General features: G+C 34.7%; 2 protein-coding genes across 3 annotated transcripts; one reads left to right on the top strand and one right to left on the bottom strand.

Moving 5' to 3' along the window:
* The first annotated feature begins 2,817 nt into the window (after window positions 1-2,817).
* LOC110687547 lies at window positions 2,818-3,511 on the top strand. Its single transcript, XM_021864206.1, has 3 exons — window positions 2,818-3,130; window positions 3,224-3,340; window positions 3,435-3,511. The coding sequence occupies exons 1-3, from the start codon at window positions 2,818-2,820 to the stop codon at window positions 3,509-3,511; spliced, it is 507 nt and encodes a 168-aa protein (XP_021719898.1).
* Window positions 3,512-9,178: 5,667 nt separating this feature from the next.
* On the bottom strand, window positions 9,179-20,372 carry LOC110687468 (eukaryotic translation initiation factor 4G-like). 2 transcript variants are annotated; one of them, XM_021864123.1, is made up of 10 exons: window positions 20,255-20,372; window positions 19,631-19,862; window positions 18,734-18,864; window positions 18,289-18,435; window positions 18,076-18,143; window positions 17,909-17,965; window positions 15,893-17,242; window positions 12,734-15,783; window positions 9,827-10,021; window positions 9,179-9,727 (listed from the first exon to the last, which is right to left on the bottom strand). In XM_021864123.1, exons 2-10 carry the CDS (start codon window positions 19,804-19,806, stop codon window positions 9,397-9,399), a joined length of 5,505 nt encoding a protein of 1,834 aa, XP_021719815.1. In that variant the 5' UTR covers window positions 19,807-19,862; window positions 20,255-20,372; the 3' UTR covers window positions 9,179-9,396. The 2 variants fall into 2 exon arrangements, with proteins under 2 accessions (XP_021719815.1, XP_021719816.1); XM_021864124.1 differs by having other exon boundaries at window positions 18,289-18,432.
* Between the last annotated feature and the right edge of the window lie 2,470 nt (window positions 20,373-22,842).

Here is a 22,842-nt window from a genome sequence, read left to right as displayed (position 1 = left end):
TGAAAACAATCATATCCTTTTTTAACTCAAAAACAAATTCTTGGTTATGCTCTTTGAAGTTGTGAACTGATAGGCTGATAGCTACATATACATACTTCTTCTCCCACACAAAATAGTGATTCTTGTGGCTATTTGACTATTGTAGACTTGTAGTGGTTTCTTCAACTTTTGGTTGGGAAATATGCAAGAACCTAGAAGTCTAGAACTAAAACATAAATTTTACTAAATGGCATTAAGAATCACTTGTAACCGTCCAGAAATAATGTAAAATCTCCATTATTTCACCTACTCTTTAGGTATAAGATAGTCCTTGCTAATTTTTAGGAAACTAAGCTAGTGATGGGTTCAGGCGTTATCCCGAATTCTTAATTTGAGTAAAGAGTTTTATTTTTTTGGATTTGAAAGATAGAGTTGAGATTGTGTCCTTGTAACAAACTTGAAGGTCATTGAACAACCGTAATTTTTTTTTTTTTTTTTTTTTTTTTTTTTTTTTTTTTTTTTTTGAAGATTGTACCGTGTATGAAATATCCACTTTAATTGTAATTGTTGAATCTTGTAAAAACATTGACTTTGTAACAGAATTTAGATGATATTTCTATCTTTTTTACTAAATGAAATACATAGTTTTAATAATAAGATAGAGGTTTGTTTCAATTCATAAGTCGTCGTCACCTTTACTAAGGAAGAGGTGACACGTGACAATCACATGTAATCCCTTTGAATTTTAATAATAGTATAGATGTCTACTTATCAGCTTCTGACATACTTTTTTTTTTTTTTTCCTATCTATTTTATATTTAAAAATCATGTTAATGTGATTTGTTATTTAAGTAATATGGATATGAGAGAACCGAGAGAACTTACTAGCAAATTAGTTTCTAGGACACATATAAATATAAGTGTCATTTTCAGTCTAATGTCTTATGTCACCTAAGGTCCTTGTGACTTTTATAAAGTTGACTAGTCTAAATGTCTAATAAACTTTATCTTAATTTCCAACAATAATTTCACCAATAAAGTTTACTTGATAAGTTATAACTTTTACGTTTTAATTAGGTTTTTGTTGATAATGACATTGGATCAATCATCAGTGACACTTACGCATTGATTGTGAAGGTTCCAGGCAACTCAAATCACTTCCTCTAATTCATATCTAGAATCATAATAGCACAAAAACTTTACGAGATGAAATTTTCTTGTTTTCAAAACCTTAAATGTTATGGTGCTAATGAATCTAAGATTGGTTGAGATTTGGACTTCCCCTTTTCTACAAACTAAGTCGTTTGTGCTACATATATAATTGATTATCAACTACAATGTTGATATCCTAAATGATATACAGATTTATGAGATTCAAATTGAGCTTTTTTGAAAATAAATCATCGGAGTAGATCATAAAAAAGAGGCCAACCAAAAAGTAAACATTATGTTGTCTTCTTTAATACGATTTGCTCTGTATCTTAGAGGAGGATGCTAGGGGGGTGGCTCTCCCACGCCTAATTCCTCCGTAGTTTAGCTTCTTTGCTTTTTTGGTTCTTTAGTTTTTGTGTTTGCTTTTTTCCATGTTGCTCTCTTTTCTTTGGTTACTGGCTAAACTCTTTTGAATCAAAAAAAAGATGATTTTTTTTTTGTCATTAAGAGAGAAATTTCATATTAGGCCTCCTAGTCACTTTTGGACCAACAAACCGATCCAATCTAAAAGTCCCAACCCAAGATAATATTTGGCCAAATCCTAGCCCAGCCATAATTACCTCTAGACCTCCATCTTGAAAACCTACATTATAACCCATGTTCATAGGATTGCAATGTCATGAAACCCAAATCCAAATTAATATGGATTGGATTTACGCCTATAATCCACATCAATTTACAGGAGATATATACACTTGTAACAGATAGTATGCCAATCAACTCCTCTATTTTTTTATTGGGGTGCAATGAAACATCTCTCAGTCAGAAATAGCCAAAATTCGACTCCTTTTCCATTTTGATTTTGTTCTTCATTTCCCAATATCACAAGGCAAGTCCATCCTTAATCTTTGGAATTTTGTGTATATCAATATTTGTTTTTTATAATCAGGTTTAAAATTTTACGAATCATTTATTTATTTTTTTGATGTTCATGTGTTCAATGAGTCTTGAAACGCTTTGGCTTAGATATACATTTAATCTCACATGGGAATGTTATAATTTGTTTTTTATTCAACAAATAAATGTTGTATTGGATTGTTGAATTGTCGATTCTTGTGGAGAGGTTTTCTTGGTGATTGTTGATTTTTGGCTGTAAGTGCCCTCTTGATCGAGTATTGGTGCACATATGAGCACAAGGCATGGATGCGTGTCATAAGTCACGTAGTCATAATTCATGTACATTCGGCTAAGATAAAATGACATGATTTCGTAAGTAGGCTAATGAGTTTGTTTTACTCCAAAAACAAGATTACATCTTTTTGTGATTTTAATTTACCTCAGTTTAAGGAACATTCAGTAAATGATTATAAATTTACTCCACAATGTCACATTATTATCAAGTTTGTACCTATATCTTTTTTCATGAACGCATACCACTATTTGGCAAAAATATATCATCTATGTTTTCCAATAAATTACTCATTTCTTGTGACATTTTGTTGCTCCTAAAAGGAAGTCCCTGCATACTTTTTGCTCATCAAGTTCAAATGAGTCATTTGTTGATTTGATGTACGACAAATTTACTTAAAACGTGCTGTTGTTGAGATAGTCATTCTTTGAAACATTTTTATGTATGACATTGGTTTGAGTTTGACTTTCTGGGGGTGTTCACAGTTTTAAAGGGGAATGGCTTCTAAGCAGCAAGCAGAAAGATTGGATGCACACGCGATGCAGAGGGAAAAGGAAAGGGAAAGGCGCCGTCTTAGAGACAGGATAAGAAGACAGAACATGACCCAAGAGCAAAGGGATAGGCATCTTGCTAGACGCCGTAGAAATTATCAGCTCAGGAGATTGAGGGCTCAGAATGCCAAAATGTTAAGCTCTCAGCAAACAGATACTAGCATAAGGAGTAATGCATCTGAGCTTGAATTGATTGACCACCATTCTGCCAGTTTACCTATACTTAATGAGCTGCCAACTAGCTCTGAAACTACTCAAGGTTTAGCAGTTTATCTCATGTACTGCTTAAAGGAGTATCATTCTTTGTGAATTAAATAATGTGTTCTTAAGAAATTTCTTTTGCTATGTTTAGGAGGAGCTCAGAATATAAGGAAGAACCCGAGAAGGCTACGTGTAAGTGACATAAGGCATCTGGCTAGAAGATTACATGGTAATGGTCAACAGCATAATGAGGGACTTCTTACAAGCTGTGAGTTACTCTTTTTTATGTTCTGTTAAATCTGCTTTTTATGAGAACCTAATCTACCTATGTCCATATTTATGTGCTCATTTGACTGTTTCAGGTGTAGTAAACACTAAGAGATTGAGACTAACTCATGTCAAACGCCTGGCTCGAGCAGTAAAGATTACTGTGAAGTAGAATTCTTTCATATTCATAGAACTAGGCACAGGGGATGGACAGATTCTTATTACTAAGGATAGGAGCTGCAGCCTAGTTATGCAGGAGTGTTGCAAATGTAGCGTGAGTTCATTCACTGTGTATCATACAATTTTGGCAATGTAAAGAACATCTGTTTTGCAATTTTGTACTCAATGTTGCTCAAACTCTTTATTTCACTTGATTTACACGCGTTGCACATAGTCCATAGTTCATCATGGGTGCGTGCCAGCTGATATGAAATGGTTCTTAAGGGATCGATTATAGGCTTTATAGCATGAAAGTTTCAACAGATTGGTTTCCTTGAGCTACTGAGACTACATTGGTTATCAAAAGCATCATGAGTTTCAGTCCTTTCATCAAATTCTTCTGCCTAAAGAAACCACAAATCTGTTTTACGAAATCCTTGTCTTACAGTTTGCAAGAGAAACAATAAAATGAAGTTTCATTGAAACATGCAAGTTTGCGAACCATAAGAAACTAATCTTTAATTATATGTTGCGACATCATCACCATTAGGAGATAATTTTTGTAATTTCTTTCATTAATCTAAAATAAAATAATAAAAATTGACTACAATTTGATTGAAAGATTTATTTTACAAAAAAATCCAAACAAAAATTCCTTTTTTGATTGCATGAAAGTTTTAGGAGTTTGAGGTAGGCTTAAACACTTTGAGTTTCGGATATTGAAGTGGATCGATTTTGTGGTTCTAACCTTTTTAATTATTTATTTATTTTATTTATAAGTAAATTTTGTACTGTAACAACTTTTTGGGATAAACTTATCATAAATTCATAATATCATATTTAACATGATGAATTAATAACCTAAATTAATCAAAAGTACCTTTATTATTAACCGTTGATTATTAGATGTAATTTTGGAAACAGATTCTACTCCAACTATGTTCAAAACCCTACTTTTATTTAATATAAAAAGAGTAGACTTATAGTAGAATAAGGAAAACCAAAATACCTTCCCTCCAAAAATTATATAATTACCAGCTTTTTTTACAAGAATTTAACGCTAATTTCTTCACTTTTTTTATAATAATTGTTGAAAGTTAAAGAAGATCAATGTCTCCAAGGACTACAATGATTCAAGAAATTATTAATGGAAATCTTGATCATACTGCTAACTTGAATTCACTAATGCAAAATTTAAGCTTGTCGTCCAACAATTATGAAGGTATTGATTTTTTCTAAAGTTTTTCTTGTAATTTAATTACGTGCTTAATGGTTTCTTATATTGAAGAATGATGTTAGGATTCATCTATAACAAGAATACATATTGAAACTAATATAACAAGAATTCGACTGACTAACTATTTATAAGGTATTAAGGTAGAATTGTAAATAGCCTTAAACTTTAATATGCTGGTTCAATTAATTTTAAATTTACCCTAAAATCTCTATATTGGTTACATTTACCCTGAAATTTCTGAAATTTGTAGTCTGCATTGCATCACACATAACTTTGAAAAAAATCGATCGAATTATTAAAAAAAAAATTAGTATTCTGGTTCTTGGATTTAATTATTGGGGTTTTATTAAATGTCTCTTGTTTAATTTACAAGAATTCAGTATACAAATTGATTAAATGAAACATTTTTTCTGGAAATTCTTTGAAACAGGGGAATATTCTCTGTCTAATCAGTACAAAATAAGCAATGATCAACCTGTAATTGGCAATAACATTATGAATTTAGACTACAATCGTCAGTATGCAGGTGCTAGCAGTAGCAGTAACAACAGTGAATTGAATTATCGGAATTCAATTATACAATATCCTGGTCTATATTCTAGCGCAGCAAACAGACTATGGAATGATTTTATTGAATCGAGATGTTATAATAGACCAACGATCTTACTCGGAGATTTCTTAAGTGATCCTTACGTCGTAATGATGGATAAAGGACGTTCTTCTGAATTTCTGCATCTCCTAGAAGACTGTCCTAAAAGTGTGATCACTGGTATACTTGATAAGATTGCAGAATATCCTGATGAGGACCTTGTCCGTGCTTCCTGTCACCCTGTCGCGTAAGTTGTTAAGCTCTTTCATGAGTAATTGCATAGTTGTGTATTCTTACAGAAATGATTTATTTGTACGACCTTGGTTTTATGGATTCGGATCATAAGTTCTTATTAGGTATCTTTCAGAAGCAAGTTGAGGTCAAGACTGATGTTTTTGTTTATATTCAACAGTTTTCCGGTGATTAAGAAGTTGATCCATGTTGCGAGGAAACTACCTGGTGTTAGTCTGTTTCCTAGGACTTTTGCTCCTAGTGTTGTGAGCTTGATGAGTGACCAATTTGGAAGACATATTGTTCATGGATGCTTTGTTTCATTGGACAAATTTAAGAACGAGGTAAGCTAATCATTAATGTTACCTACATACATATTAGTACAATGGTTTATGAATGATTAAATATGTGAGTTTTGCCAGACTCTATATGAAGAAGTGGTAAAACATTGGTGGGATATAGCTACCACCAAGTATGGATGCATTTCGTTACAACTTTGCATCGATTATATGGATTTCTACCCCATGCCGTCCTATACACATCAAGGCGAGATTGTGAGGATAATCTATGCCCCTTCTCTCAAGGAACGTCTCCTCATGATGATCGCCAACAACGCAGCATTTTTGGCACTAAATGAGCACGGGTAATTTACCAATCATAATGCTCTATATAATATATATTCATTTTTGCATACAATGATTCTAACTTTTAACATGGTACAAAGACTTCGACTTAATGCTTCTATATAATATATATTCATTTTTTCATACAATGATTCTAACTATACATTGTTTTCATGATTATGATTTACAGGAACTACGTTTTACATCATGTAATAATGATGAATTATACATTATGTAATGAAATAATTGCTAGGGAACTAAGGCCTATATATGAGATATTGTGTATAAACAAGAGTGGTAGCTATTTGGTGGAGAAATGTTGCGGTTGTCCTTTTCGAAGTTATGTAGCAGAGGAGCTTCTGAAGAGTAAGAATCTTATGATTATTGTACAAATTAAGTTTGGAAATTATGTCATCCAGAGACTACTCAAAGAGACAAAGGTAAAAAAAATTATGCATTATTAGAAGTAATAGCATATTTTTGTCATAGTGAAGTAATTCATAAATTTATTGTTAAAAGTTTCATTTTTTTATTTTTTTATTTTTTTTTTTATTTTTTTTTTTTTTTATTGTAGAAGCATGACACTTTCTTGTACGAAAAAACTTTACAAGAAATTGTTGCAAGATTTGGATACTTTCGAGAATACCCCACACGGAAAGAATGTAGCCAATTTGATTAAAGATCAATTGATGGAAGATAATTACAAAGCCAATGGAGACAAGACACAAAAATGGCAACGAAAAGATCGACTTTGAGGCATAGTTTTCGCGGAGATAGGCAAAACAGTGAGCATTGTTAAGTTGTTGATGATCGTGTTGTGAAGCTAAGCTTATACCTTTCTGAATTCGGATCATGCAAAAGGGACATGAAAAAAAAAAAAAAAAAATCGTCGTACGCTGCTTATATAATTGTAGGATTGTTTGTGCTTTAGTGACTAATACCACCTTTGTATTTCGTATTAGTTTTGATGTGTTTGTGAATTGGGCCAGAATCTTATTAATTGTAATAGGTTCTTATATGTTTTAGTGAAATTTTTGGTTGCAAAACTTTTTACATGAATATGATTTTTTTTTTCATTGTTTTTTTTTTTCTTGTGCCTTAAACCAATTTTGATATCACATAAACTTATATGAAATGATAAAGCATGTTCCATGAAACCCCAATGAAAATGGCATTTAAGAATAAATTAACCATTCTCTAAAGAGGTACTTCTTCTGTTCTACAAATATTACAACAAGGATGAAATTAAGCATTTTAAGACACATTTTATATGCTAAATATCTATAATTATTTAAGAGTAAAAATTATAAAAAGTTGATATTGTGAAAGTATTTTACGAGACGTATCTAACAAGACCCCACATGACTATATTTTACTTTACGTATAAATCATAATATATGGTCAAATAAACATGATGAATAGTGTAAAGTCCAGTTGTTGCAATATTATTAGAACGGAGGAAGTATAACTTAATGCTGTAACATGAATGATATAATAGACTACCGTTTACTTACTTTCAGCAATTTAATGGGTAGAGAAGTTTCGTACTGCCTTTGTTGCCTAATAAATTTTTTTTTGAATTATGTAAGTTCCATATATAAAAAAACGCACTATGATTATACTCGCTCTGTCAGACCTCTAGTGTATCCTTAGAACCCTAAACATTATAAACATAGTTCGTTGCCTACGAGTACATGCACCATATTACATATATACACGGTTAGATTTAGAGATTGTTCTCTTCACCTGAAACAAAGAGATCTGGTCTGATTGTAATAAGGTCTAATTTGGTATGATCTGAATTTATATTATCTGGTCTGGTTTGATCTGATTTAATAATTTGACTAATCTTTGACCGCATTTTAATACTAATCTATATTATATAAAAAAAAATAATAAAAAAATAAAACATTATCAAAATGGATTTTGTTAGATTCGTCTCATTATGAACTTTTCAAATATGTAATTTTCATAAATTTTTTTAACACGCAATTAACGATATTTAGCAATAAGTAAATCCGATCTAATCTGAATTTGTTATGGAATAAATAGTAAGTATCTAAAACAAGTTGAAGACAAATCCTTAATGCTCCTAATTCCTAAGTATTTGCACATTGTTATGGAGTATTCCCTGGTATATAGTTGCTTACTCTTGCCAAGTTGCCATCCTAAATCCTAAAAACAAGTTGATGGTCAACCTATGGCCCTTTTTGGTTGGGAGGAATTGGGAGGAAAAGAAAAGAAATGAAAGGAAAAATATAAATTCCTATGTTTGGTTTTAAAAATATAAACCAGTTTTAAAAATTAAATGGGATTTGATAGGAAATGAAGGAAAATGGAAGGAAAACTCCCTTTACAGAATCTTCCATTTCCTTTCATCCCAAAATTGGAGGAATTTGGGAGAAAAGAAAAAAAATTAAATCTATTAAACTTAAAATTAATTTTCCCTTCCCTTTCTTTCCTTTACTAACATCATATCAAACAATAGATTCCTCTCAATTCCCTTCTTTTACTAATATCAAACCAAACATTGGATAATATAATTTCTTTCCTTTCTCTTCTCTTTCTTTCTTTTCCCTTCCCTTCCTTTCCTTTACTAATATTGAACCAAAAAAAGCCTAAGAGATTGATAATGCCCGAGATATCACATGTAAATCCTAACCAAAGTACTCTCTCTTCTTTGCATAGCTCGACACAGTCATAAGTCTTATAATTACCCCGTACTACCTAGGTAATGGTTTTTATGAGATCAATTTGGGAAGCTGAATCTGCAGAAGCAATGTCAACATGAAAGTCGGGTTGATCTGTTTGTTACACTGCAAGTTTAGTACATTCAGGCGTTTCAGCAAAAGTTTAATTTGTGACCTCTATCATAGGGGGGGGGGGGGGGGGGGGGGGGGGGGGGGGGGGGGGGGGAAGCTTTAAAGATACTACCACCGGTTGCTCAAAAGAAATCCTGAAGATTTTGGAAAAGAGTTGGGCTAATTACTGATTATGTGATGCTCAACAAAAAATTCACATTTGCAACTCAGCCGATCAAAGGAATAATATTGTGATGTTGCAGATTAATGCAATTAAAAATTGCCACATTTATCTCATTCCGCTCATAAATAGTTGGAAAAAAAAAATCCTTTCCACTAAACTCCTTGTCATGCTTGTACCTTGAATGATAGCGGTCCAAGAAATTTGTAAGCACATACAATAATCATCAACATCCCCTACATAAACATCTCTAATTTACGGGATCTAATTGGCTCTGGGGGTCGAAAATCTTCTAACCGCAGATTGGAGCCAGCTCGAATATCTTTCAGTACAGTTTCTCCTTGCTCAGATTTGATCTTATCCAGGACACTTCCTAGAATTTCAGCTGCCAACCCTGATTCTCGTAGACAGCCTGGTTCCTCCCCACCCTCTTGTATTAATCGACCAACATCTTTTAAAGGTACCAAGTTTTCTATTACTACACTGGCAAATATCCGGCCAAGAAACTCTGGCGCTTTAGGGGCATCAGTAACTGTATCCTCCAAGGTAGTCAATACAGATTTGAACCTGGGAAATAAAAACAAAAAGATGGTTCAAAACATACAAGTACAATAACTATTATTAATACAGAACTCTAACTAAAAATTGCCACAAAGAAACTCTTACCCTTCAACAAGCTGCCCAGGGCTAAAAATGCCTTCCCGAGGTCTTGTAAGGTTGACAAGCAGTCGTGACAGCATGTCCCGCTCCAAGTCTTTTCTTTCAAAGGAGTCAGTGACCCAAGCAGAAATGACTGTAGGATAAAAACTTGGAGCATTCAAGTCTTTGATGCATAGTGCAACTTCCTTCTCATCGTTCGCACTGAAAGCAAATCCCTCCATTATTTCATATTCAAAGAAGCAAAGACGCAAGTCATCTTTGCCTAAAGCAATCTAATAATAATATTTGCAATAAATTTCATCACATACATTCACTAAGTACCTCTATTAAGAATGATCTCAATACTTTTCGTATTCTTCTGTTTCACAAAGTACTTAACAATTTCACTTTATTCTATTCTTGGCACACACATTTTGCCATCTTACGCACCTACCCCACAGTATTTTCACCTTTCGACTCACTCTCAAAAACTTTATCCACCTTCTAACACTACCCACCTTCTCACACTCCTCTTACTAAACCCCTTATCCTATTGTCTTACACTTTGTGTGCAAACAGTAACTGTTAAGATCTTTTTAAAACAAATGTAGTGTAAATCTATCAAGGTCATTGTGCATCAAACTACTTTTATACTCAGTATTCATCATAGAAATTCACCAAATTGTCTAGGAGAAAAGTCTAGTCATCAAAGTGTCCCATTCCAGTCTTATCTAATACAAGGGGCTGAATGACTTCTAACAGAAAAATATGATTACTAAGCCCATCCACAAAGCTGTGACTATTAGTGAATGAGGATTATACAAGCCAAATTCACCTTTTTACATACAACTACTGCTCATGAGATGAAAGAAAGAGATTCCAAAAAATGAAGACTGACGAAGTACTTTTGACTGTCAATCCAACCAACACACTAGTGCCATGCATATGCGAGGAATCAATATAATAAGTAAAAAATCCTAGGAGAGGGCATATAACTCTATGCTACCACAACAATTAGATAACTGGGAGGTGGTGGTTGCTATTGTCCAAAAACAAGTCTATCAAGGACAAATTTTAAATCACGTGATCCAATACTCCAAATTGACTCCAGAGAGAAATTCTGGAGCCTGAGGCAGAAGAGGATCTAGACCGATAAGGGACTAAATCAAATGGTGAGTATCACGTCCCTTACTAAAGAGTTGATAGCAGCATCAGATAAAATTATTAATACATAATAAATTATTAAAAAAAAATGTGACGATACCATCAAGGTAGGCAAAAGAAAACCAATGAGATTAAAAAAAAAAAAAAAAAAAGGCTGCATGGTAGGGTTTCTAGGGTGATTGAGGATGAAAGCATTGCTATGAGAGAGTACGAGTAAATCACAATTATAATATAATTTCCTTTATTTCGCTTAGCTGTTGGCCTATTATGGGAGGGGTTCCAATAGCCTCACACAGCATGCCTTCAGGAAATATATTATCAATCAAGAATGATTCTGGGTATAACAATAATATGACACTCTCACTCCCAGCCCTGTACAATGAAGGTAATATAAAACCAAAGAAAACAATAAAATGGCAAGGTATTCACATGGCACAATTAGTCAAAACTATATTTCCCTCACTTGTACCCATTGAAAAAGCCTATGTTTCATACTTAAAAACCCATGTGAGTCATGTCATCTGATTTTTAATTTAGCAGCAAATTCTTCACCAGAAAAAAAATAAAATTAAATTAAAAAATAGGATTAGCCCTTTGAATCTCTGAGTGATAAGTTATACAAGAAAATGTTCCTAATGGCTACATATTCCTCTTTCTGATTCTGTCAAAAATTGCACGGCTCAATTCATCAAACCATCAGAGATGTCTAAACTCTAAAGCAGCCACAAATTCTGACATGACTGCTAGCAAAACCTTTGAGTAAACAAAAACAACCTAACAGGTCTTACAGTTTCCTCAACAACAAAAGCTAAATTGGCAAACAACAAAGTCAATATGTGGCATTGCAGCAACCAAATTATATAGTAAAGGTGGATTTGTGGCAAAAAGCACTTTTTAACAATAAGTTCACTACAAGATGATGTCCAATGTTTTCTACATAGTATATTACAAAACTTTCCTCCCTTTACGAGTCTACGTCAACTAATCTAGTGTAATTGATGTTTAGAAAAATAATTTAGCGTGAAATGAAGCTTCTAATTAATATATATATATATATTGAGAAGAAAATGGGAGGGTGCATGTGCGATCCAGCTTACCAAAAAAGGAGGAAATTCCTTAATAAGGAAGTGGGGCAAGTAAATTGGCACACCCCAAATAGGAAAATGAGGCAAGTAAATTGATACACCCTAAATCAGAAAATGGGGCAAGTAAATCGGTACACCCTAATTCGGAGAGTAGGGCAAGTAAATTGGTATTGAAGTAGTAGCATATATGAAGTACAAGACATATTTAACTAACTGCTTCACTTGTACAGTTATACACACCCAAAGAGAATGCCACTACAATGCACAAGCAGATGCTAGTTTAAGACTTGAAGCATCCTACAACACTAAGCATCAAAGCCCTGTGACAAACAGATATGCACACCAGCAAGATTACTGAAATATAAACATAGCATCACACAGACTTCGAATATTGGACTCAAATGATAGATTCCAGATATTAATGGGAGTCTGCAGTTAGATATTACAAATCTATGCTAATAGTCCCGTACCAAAAAAGATTTTGGCACTCCTATTGTGAGCGTATGCACGAGGGGAGTGATACGATCAATTTTTGGAGTGGGGAAATCACTTCAATGTGATGCCCCAATAAAACATAGAAATTTAATGAATCAATTTTGAAGTGAGGATATCACTTCAATCTGATGCCCCAATAAAACATAGAAATTTAATGAGACCATCAAAAAAAAATGCAAGCAAGCTTTACCTGTAATATTCCCTTATTGCTGAAATTGACATCTCCCGTAAACGCTCCTCGGGCCATACTGTTTCTGGAGAAACATTTAGAGCTGGCGCAACCCGTGCCACAGTAGGTGTTAATGGCCTAGCCCTGTCTAAATTTTGATCGGGATATCTGGCATCCCTATTTGTGTTATGCTCTTGGCTACTAGATTGATCATAAGCAACTGGAGCAACAAATCTATCAGATGGATTCCTCACAAGTTGATCTTCCCTTGAGCTAAATGCTCCACGGTCTGGCACATTACTGTAACCATTCAAACCACCTATCATTCTTCTTGAATCCACATAGGATGGGGTATTGTCTAACAGGGGAGAATTAGACATAGATGGTTGCCCTCTATATGCCATTCCCCTAGCAAGACCACCTTGGGGTCCCAGGGTAATTGTCTCATCACTTGATAGCCTCTGAGGCAAAGGCACTGAAGGTGTACCACGGCTTTCAAAAATGTTCCTTTCATCAATCCGGGAATCCTGTCCACCAAACCCACGAAGCTGAGAGGGCATACCTCTGAAACCACCACCCTGCCCAATAGGAGACGATATCATAGGTGCTCGAGGACCAAAATCCATAGGTTGGCCCCTTCTCATCCCAGAATTCATGCTAGGGCCACGATTTAAACGACTGGTTTGTACTTGCCTTTCTTGAGCAGCATCACGATGCACTTCATCAATCTTCTTAGGACCCTCAACCTTCCTTCTCTGTTGCCATTTGTTCTTTCTAAGGTCAATAGCATCCCTCAACATGAACCTCACTCTAGAAGATAACCTCGTATTGTTGGATAACTGACCCATAATGTCAAAGTAAGCATCCATATGCTCCTTGGCTTTGGGATGATCAATCATCTCCCCAATTGTGCTCATCAACTTGCACAATGCCTCAATGTTTTCTTCATCAGGGTTTTGATATTGACCTAACAACTTCTTTATACACTCGTGCATTATTCTTTCAGTTAACATCCTCTTCTTGTACAACTCACCAATCAATCTAATATTCCCCAACATGCGTCTACGTGCTTTCAATCTCATTTCTTCTCTAACTGCTTCGGATTGTTTAGGTTCATCCTCACCCTCATTATCAGCCTTATTAGCTTCTTGTTCCTCTCTTTCTCCTCTCTCGAATTCTTCTTGGCACTTGTTCAGCAACAAACGCCTGAAGGTGATTTTCTGATTGTCTACACTTAATTCTGGGAGCTCAGAGGCAAGATGCTGGCAGAAGTTCGCATACATTTCACAAAATGTTGGCTCTGTCAAAGCCTTGTCAAAGATCTGAGAGATTACTCCAGCCAGAGTCACAGAATTGTCAATATTAACTTCTTTAACTTGCTCAAACAATTTCTCAAAGTTCTGAGGAGTCAGCTTATTCAAAATACCCTTCAACTTCCTCTGTTTTGCCTCCTCTTCATCAGATATTTTACCTATCTCATACTTTCTCTCAGCTTTGTGCATAATCTGGGAAGGACCCTGAGGAGCGGGCATCAGACCTTTATTGAAGTTTGTAGCTCGTTGCCAACGGTCAGCATCAGAGTTATTTCTCTGCATTCCCAGAAAACCCATAGAATGCATTGGGCCAGACAAAATCCCACCAACATGTGGAACAGGTCCTTGTGCCCGTGGGTTCCTGAGCACACCATAATTAGGGCCGGGACCACCACGAAATCCCATTATATTGCTTCCATATGCAAGATCCATCCCTGGATCTCGAACTGAAGGAAACGGACCAGGCTGTTTATTCCACCTATCAGCATCCAATGTCCCACTAACACGGCGATCAGGTCGTGCAGCTGCAGCTGCAGCTGGCCTATCTATGGTTCTCCCGGCACTAGGGTGTTCACGATCACTACGAGAAGCACTAGTATTTTCAGACATCAAAGCTTCTAAATCAGAAGTAATTTCAAACCGTTCTGGGAGGTTAGTACACTGAGCTGAAAATGTTAGAAGGAAATCTCTGGAATACTTTTTAGCTGTAACTCCATCTTCATCATGAACTGAGCCTCCATGACCACCCTTTATTGAGGATTCCAACTTTGGTGTAGCAATTTCAGCTGCATCTTCCCAATCATCAAGCTCGGCTTTAATCTGCTCCTCCTTGTTCTTCTCAGAACTCTCTTCTGGTCTGACATCACCAGATACCTCCTTCGACTTATCATCAGCAGCAAGTTCTGTAGCAACACTAGATTCTTTCTTCTCCTCTGGACCCTTATAGGCCATGTACAAATCAGAAGATGTCCCAAGAGCATCTGCTTTCTGAAGCAGTTCTTTCCACTTTTTCTTCCCTTTATTTTTTCCCTTATTTGATCCTGACGTGGTACCTGATGAAGAATTAGGCCTTGAGTTCTCCATGATTTCTTCATGCCCTAAATGTGTGTCTAAGAGATCTGCCGAAACAGAAGTTGCCTCATTGTCGGACATACCAGATTTGGAGACATCGTCGCCTTTGCAACTGACACCATCTGTTGAGACTGACAAAGTGTTTGCTTCTGAGAGGCCACATCCATCAGAAATAATAGATGAATCATTCTTACACGAGCGAATTTCCATCAAATTATCGACTTGAACACAAGATTCAGCAGATTCAACCTCTCTTTGAGAAGTTTCCATAACACCCTTTACATCAGCAGCATTCATCAATTGCTCGTCTCGATCTATATCTTTGGCAATATCTGAGCCCTTCAAAGAACTATCTGACTGTAGTATGTCTAGTTCATTTTCTCCTCTTTCTTTGGCATCTGATGATTCTTTCACAGCTTTTTCTTGTGAAGGAAGGTCATCTTTATTTGTAGCCTGATCTTTAGAAGCAATATCCTGGTTTTCATAACTTTCTGATGAATGAGATGGGGCTTCAGTACCAATACCATCACCATGGACATCACTTGGTGATGACTGACCAGCTTCTAATATAGCCAACTTAGAGTCTGATGCAGTTTGAGTGGATCTAGGTTCTGCAGATTCAGAGATCACAACCTCAGAAGAATCAACTAGATCCTGACTCACTCTGGATTCAGACTTTCCATCAACCTACAGATAAAAAAAACAAAAAAAAAAAACAAAAAAAAAAAGACAAATTAATCATACTGCCAAAAGAAATTGTCTTAAAATACCTCAACATGCAAAAAAAGGGTATAACCTGTTGTGATGATTCAGGGTGCTCTTGCTTGCCTGGATTCTTCTCAATATCCTTGATAGGCACGGACTTACTTGAAGTTTCCCTCTTGACGCCATTCACAGGAGGAGCTATAGCTGCTGATTCTCTATGAATTGTATCAGAAATAGCAGAAACTTCTACTAAACTTGACGACTCAGTGGCAACTGAAGCTGTCATGGTAGCAGAGTGTTTTGGATGAGCAGTACTAGAGTTTGGCTGAAAAGCGGAATTGTCCACATTTATTTCTGAATCCTTCCTAGCAACACTAGGCTCCACAGCGGGATTCAATACTTTAGAGAGCTCTGGTCTTTCAACAGCAGAGGAGTTAATGGCCTTCTCCCTAGCAGACCCACCAGCTGCCTTTACAGTCACATGGACCGATGTTGATTGTGCAGAAGGGGCAATATTATGAGCCTCCCGAACCTGATCCAAACTGGAAGAATCAGGAGCGCCATGGATGGTAGCCCCAGCCCTGCTGACTGAATAGGTATTAGACGCAGATTGGTTCATGAAGGGCATAGTTGGCTGTGCTTGGCTAACAGGATAGCTAAACCTGGGACCCTGGGAGCTAGCATTTAATTGAGCACTTGTCAAAGGAAGTGAACTTTGAGCTGAGAAAAAAGGGGGGCCTGTTGTGTATGAGCTAGAATAGTAGCCCATGGGATGCGCTCCTGTATACGGAGGTACAGGTTGGGACTGCGAAGACCCACTTTGATGCACCCTTGGTGCTGTTGATCCACTGTTATCAAGTCTCAACTCCTCGTGTGTATCAGGATGTGTTATCTTCACTGTCTTACGTGTATTGCCAAAATTTCCAGCCTGCTGTTGATTATACGGAGCAGACATATTGATTCCCATATTTCCTAGTTGATGAGGAAGCTGCGGTGCAAGCTGAGGATTATATCCCAAGTTCTGGTTATGATGCATGATTCCCTGAGTTTGCATAAGTGGATGTTGGAGACCAGGCACAAAGACTTGCGGAGGAACTTGGGAGGGATTTCCCATCTGTAACGGCATCTGAATTGGCAACTGAAGCGAACTTGTAAGCATACCTTGGGACTGAATTTGTGGATTAGGTCCACCAAACTGCATGGAAACGGTTTGCTGGTGAAACGGTGATGGCACAGATATACCTGCTGCAGGAAGAACAGAAGGTTTGTGTGCCGGTGATGGTGGAGATGCAGATGCCACATGGACATCTCTTTTGACCTTACTTTTACTTTCTTGAGCAATCAGATTCTCAGTTGTAGAAACTTTCTTTTTTGGCAACTCCTGTTTAGGAGCAGATGGTAATGGAATTGCTGGCACAGCTTTTGAAGCTTCACGACGGGCCTGCAACAAAGCCCACAAGTAGTAATCAATAAATACAGGTGCACAGCACAATAGGAAAAGTAAGCAAAATGAAATTTGTACAAAACAACCAAGCCTTTAAACAAAATGAAACCTCTGTAAATCACTTTAGAGGAATATGTCTGAAAGAATATGTCTTTGTAGTGAGCTACAACACAGTATTAACGAATGGTTCATGGTACATTGGTACACTTTTAGACTACTTTAACAAAAATGGGTAGAAAAATACCTCTCTCTATCTATTCCATGTACCAAAGTGCTTCCTTCCAAAATAATGATAGGGTCAATTAAGAGTAGAAGCCAACCCGATCTAAGTTTTTCTTATAAGATCTTAAAGTAAAAACCAGATCAAACCAAAAAGATTATGATACTATCCCCATTTGGATTCAATTGTCACATTGTTGGCTCAAACTAACCTATCATCATGACAATTAATCTTGGACTAAAACATTATTCCATCAATTAAAATTAGCTTAGACATCAGATTCACAGCATACTTTTAATTAGCTGAGCTTTTAACTGAACCATACAAGACAAAAAGGGGGACATCTTCTGAGTTTCAAGATGGAACAGCATAAACAGCTGTAAAGCAACTAATTTAATGATAATGTTCGAAATGAACAAGAGGAATAAAAGAAGGCAGCAAACCTGATCACGCTTTTGCTCATCCAAATTAGGTGGAGCTGAGCTTGTTCGAGCTGGTACCTGGAAAGAAAACATCAGGCACAGCAGTGAGTATACATACCAAAAAAGTTACAATACATGCAAACCATGATAAGAAAGATGCAGCTATTGAGGCAATATAACTGACAGACCTGCATTCCATTCATGAAACCTGGACTTATGGATCCAAATTGCAGAGGAAAGCCCTTAGCTCCATCCCCTAAAAAATGAAGTTTTTTTAATTAAAAAAAAAAAGGTCAAGCATTATTTCTTAGAACAGAAATCAAAGAATCAGGTCAGATACAAGGTAACAAAGCTAAAAACAAAGCGAAAGTCAAAACACGAAGCAAACAACAAGAAAATACCCTTTGAAGGTGTGGAAGGTAAGGTAGTTTCAGAGCTCATGGAGGATGATTGTGAAGATGGAGCCTTTGGAATAGGTCGACTAATCTTATGAGATGATGCATCATTTGGCTTAGGGATTCCAGCTGGAGATGGTGTGTTGGACACTGCTGAAGCACCAAGAGAAACATGATCATTCCACAACACCAAATACCTCGATGATTACATCAACTATCAGAAAACAAGCAGAGGGCTTCCCAAATAACTAGTTCAATATTATATGACAACGATAAATATGGGTACATCTTACAATCACGAGCAAGGAAAACAGCAAGGGACTAATCTTACAAACAGCCATATTACCCAGAATTGGATAACAATTATTAAAACCAAACAAATTGCTGAAAGGAAATTGACCCCTCCCCCTCTCTCCCCCCCCCCCCAACCACTCAAAGAAAATAAACCCACCTTGTAATGTGGACTGTACATGGCCACCATTTTCTGCATAACGTGAACTGGTAACAGCATTAAAATCAGGGGTCACAGGTCCAGAATTTCCTCTAGATTGTCCGCCTTGAGCATGGTTAACCTTCTTGTAACTGATCATAATTGAAGGAAAAAAGAAAATTCAGTAACATAATACCCCTTCAATGAATCAGTTCTCACAAATTAGAGAGAAACAAATTAGCATATCATCCCATTCCCTCAACACAACCATTCTCCTTATTCTTTGAATATTCTCGTATACATTCATTTATTGTGCTGTTAAAATAAAAAAATTCTAATCAACCCATCAGTTTCTCACAAGACAAAATCAAAAGCTAAAATCAGTGGCATTTCCGATGAATAACAAAACCCATTTAACGTGGCTATCAATTCATTTATTCCCAAAAACAAAAGAAAATCCAATCATCAATATATCTCCATTCCCTCTGAATATCTCTATTTCTCTCTCTTTTTTTTTTAATTCTTTTACCTTGATATTCTCTCACGCAAGTCTAACTATGCGATGACCAACCCAAATCCTAATCGATACATCGGTTTTTCACAAGTGTCACAAAAAATAATAACAAAAATGATAAAAACACCCTTCAAGAAGGTTTCCAATCAATCAATTCTCACAAATTAAGTAAAAATCCAATCATCAATTATTCTCCAACCTCTTTCCAAAATCACTCTCTTTTTTGTTTTAACCTCACACTCTCATGTATGTTGTCTTCATTAATATGCTACGACAATCACCAAATCGGCAAATCCTAATCAATTCTTCAGCTCCTCACAAGTGTAACCAAAAGTAATAACATGACCTAACAAAAAAAACCCAACACTCTAAACAAACCCTAATTCAAAACAGCAATATTATACCTCTGAGTGTTCGAAACCGGAGGGGCGGTGGTGGTAGTGGGGCCGCTTCCGCCACCTCTTCCACGACCGCCAGGAAAATTCCTTTGCTGACCACCAGAGCCTCTACCAGATCGTCCACCGCCTGGTTTTCTAAACTGTGACTCGTTCTTATCAAACCTTGATTGATTGAGGGACATATAGACCCTCAAACCTTCACCAGAATAATTTAAAGTTTACTTCTTTTTGCTTCTTTCTTCATGTAGATCATCAAATCAAACCCAATTCAATTAACACACAGAATACAAAAAATCAAAGAATTAAATTTACCAAGAAACAAAAAAAATCAAAAAATTCATCAAATAAAGCTCTATAACAAGAAATCATCAAACCCAACAATATTCCGATTAATATAAACACGAAGAGGAAGAACAATCAATTAAAAATCAAGATACAAAAAAAGTAAGTGAAATTAGGGTTAGTAAAACAAAAATGCAATGCAGTTTAAAAGTGAAAAATACAAGAGAGTGAAAAAGGCGAGGAGAGAGAAAAAGGGGAAAGGTAATTAGGGTTTATGAAAAGGAAATTGGCGAAAAAAACCATGAAAATACAGCGATAAAAAAGGAGAAGAAGAAGATGGAAGTATACCTGAGACGAGAGAGGAGAAAAAATTTGTTGGGTGTTTGCGGAGAGACTGCTTGTTAGTTTTCTCTCATATACTAAAGTGAATTTTTAAGCTTCTGCTGTTTTTTTTTTTTTTTTTTTTTTTTTTGTTTTAAAAAAAAATAATTTTTGGAAAGTTGTATTTTGAATACAATACCTACATTTGGAGGGTATACTCCTAAAAAATACGAGTAATAAGATAAAGAAAGTTAAAGGTCAATTCTGACAGTGTGATTTATGTCAATTTATGTTTTTACTTTGTACAATTGTCCCATGAAATAACTTAATTTAATAGATAACTGTGGATCGAGGTTAATAATTATGAGAAATTTGTAAATTTTTACTAAAAATTTAGTAAGATTTGAAGTATGAGTTAGTTGTAACTTTTGTTATAAAAACATGATCTCTTCTTGAGCTCATGCTTTGGTAATAAGAAGGGAAGTATGATCCATTTAGAAGGCTTTAGGCCTTTAGCCATGATGACTTCTTAAAGGCATTATGAATTACTACTCTTGTTGCAATAGAGGAAGAAGTGGTTGATCCATCAAATTGAGTTTGGAAATTATTGATGAGAGGGAGTTTGGAAGACATGAACATTTAATTACATACTTAGCTAGTCACAAAAGAGAAGCGGATGAACTTGCTCATCTTGGTTAAGCTTATTATGGGATGTTGATTCAACTAAACTTGTAAAAACTCTAAAGAAATACATTTTTTCCACATTAATTCACCATTGATTGATGGAAGGAGTTGTATATAGGTTATCGTGAGAGAAATACACTTTAAAATATTAGTATAGTTTTGAAGGAAATACTAATTTACAATATTCAAATACGTAATATACACATAACATCCGAGCACCATTCAAAATTATATTGTTTACCCAATTATTAAGTCCCACTATCCACTTCAAACCATCTAAAAGAAGAGCTTTGGTGGTGTAAATACTATTCCGTACAATAATATTAAGAGTCATCATAAACCATATATTTTTGTAAAAATTGACTGTAATTTTCTCAAGAAGAGACTACTCTTAAACATAACTATACTTCCTTTGCCTAAAGGGTTTGATAAATTCATTATATATCTTGATTCTTGATGATCATCTCACTTTTCCACAAACCTTCCTTTCTTGGTCCAAAATTCCCCACCAAAGCCTTGTTCTTAATGAGTGAATTTCATCAATAAGTTCATCCACCTTATAAATAGGTTAAGATTTTATCAACCACAACTTTAATAAGAATCACTTTTCTAAGCCTAAAGTAATTGAAACTAAATGAAAGCCCGTGCGATGCACGATTTCTTATACATATATCTCAAGAAAAGATATTTTCCTATATACTCGAAGTTTTTTTTTTATTTTTTTTTATTTTTTTATAATTATTTGATTTATTTTACAATTTAATAATTTCAGACAAAAAAAAACAAAAAACAAATAATAATTTAATTTAAATGATATTGCCAATTACAAAAATATAATTTTTTTAATGTAATTTATAATGCGACTTAAGTTATTGTTGTTTTGTATTTTATTCGTTGTTGTTAGTTATATGACAATAATATGATATCTTTCCAAAAAAAAAAAAATTGTAAACATGATATTTCATTGATTACATATTAGGATAAGATCTTTAATATGAAAATATAGTAATTTTTTATTTTTAAAATAATTTAAAATCCTAAATCATTATTCGTTTCCTTTTACGCTTGAAATTAAACTCTCAAATCTATATATCATTTTGTATACTTCTTGTGATCTCTTGATCTCTAACAAATTATCTGTCTTTCCAATTTTTTAGACATAAAATGTTTAAAGAAGGTAAAGTTTTTTTATTGCGTTATAAGTTTTAAATTTTTTTTATGAAAAAAACATCTTATTAATCGGGTATTTAGATAAAACCATTAATTTCATAAGATAATTTTATTTTTTTTAATAATTTAAATCCTAATATCCCACGGTTTTTTATACGTAAAACCTCATAAAAATAATTTTTGTAATTAGATCATACTCATAATATTTTTGATTACTTTGCTATTGTTTTTAAGGATAATTTTTTATTAATTTATGTAATTTATTCCCCTAATAAATATTTTAATAAGAACATTAAAAATAATAGTTATTAGATGTAATAATTCGATGTAAAAAAAATTGTATTAAAAAAAATTTCGATAGGATCGCCAATTTTGTTCACACCCATATCTCTTCCATCTAATAAAAGTGGATAAATTGAACATGTTAGCAAAAATAAAATTTATATAAAATTAATCTTTGTAGTCTTATAAAATAAATTAAAATATTTACCAGAAAGTGAATAATTGTTGTGAAATTAATCTAAAAATTGTAATTATACAAAATTAAATCTATGTATTGGAATTTTTTCATCGTCCCCAATCGCCCAAACAATAGTATTTTGGAAAATTGAATCATTATTTTGTTGTCGCTGACAATGCGTGCGATATTGCTTCTTATTTGTAACGACTGAAAGTATCTAATGGAGTAAACTTTTCCTTCAATCAATTTTGAACAAAATTGTAGAACAAAGTTGATTTTAATTGAGGCATGAACGTAATTC

This window comes from Chenopodium quinoa, unplaced genomic scaffold (genome assembly GCF_001683475.1).
Source record: "Chenopodium quinoa cultivar QQ74 unplaced genomic scaffold, ASM168347v1, whole genome shotgun sequence".
NCBI classification, from domain to species: domain Eukaryota; kingdom Viridiplantae; phylum Streptophyta; class Magnoliopsida; order Caryophyllales; family Amaranthaceae; genus Chenopodium; species Chenopodium quinoa.
This window is presented reverse-complemented; position numbering and strand designations above follow the sequence as displayed.

Coding starts and splice junctions, on each gene's coding strand:
- LOC110687547 (XM_021864206.1), top strand. CDS start 2,818: ATGGCTTCTAAGCAGCAAGCAGAAAGATTGGATGCACACGCGATGCAG. Junction 3,131..3,223: donor TAGCTCTGAAACTACTCAAG/GTTTAGCAGTTT, acceptor TGCTATGTTTAG/GAGGAGCTCAGAATATAAGG. Junction 3,341..3,434: donor TGAGGGACTTCTTACAAGCT/GTGAGTTACTCT, acceptor TGACTGTTTCAG/GTGTAGTAAACACTAAGAGA.
- LOC110687468 (XM_021864123.1), bottom strand. CDS start 19,806: ATGTCCCTCAATCAATCAAGGTTTGATAAGAACGAGTCACAGTTTAGA. Junction 17,243..17,908: donor ATGAGCAAAAGCGTGATCAG/GTTTGCTGCCTT, acceptor GCTTTGTTGCAG/GCCCGTCGTGAAGCTTCAAA. Junction 9,728..9,826: donor CCTGGGCAGCTTGTTGAAGG/GTAAGAGTTTCT, acceptor TTTATTTCCCAG/GTTCAAATCTGTATTGACTA.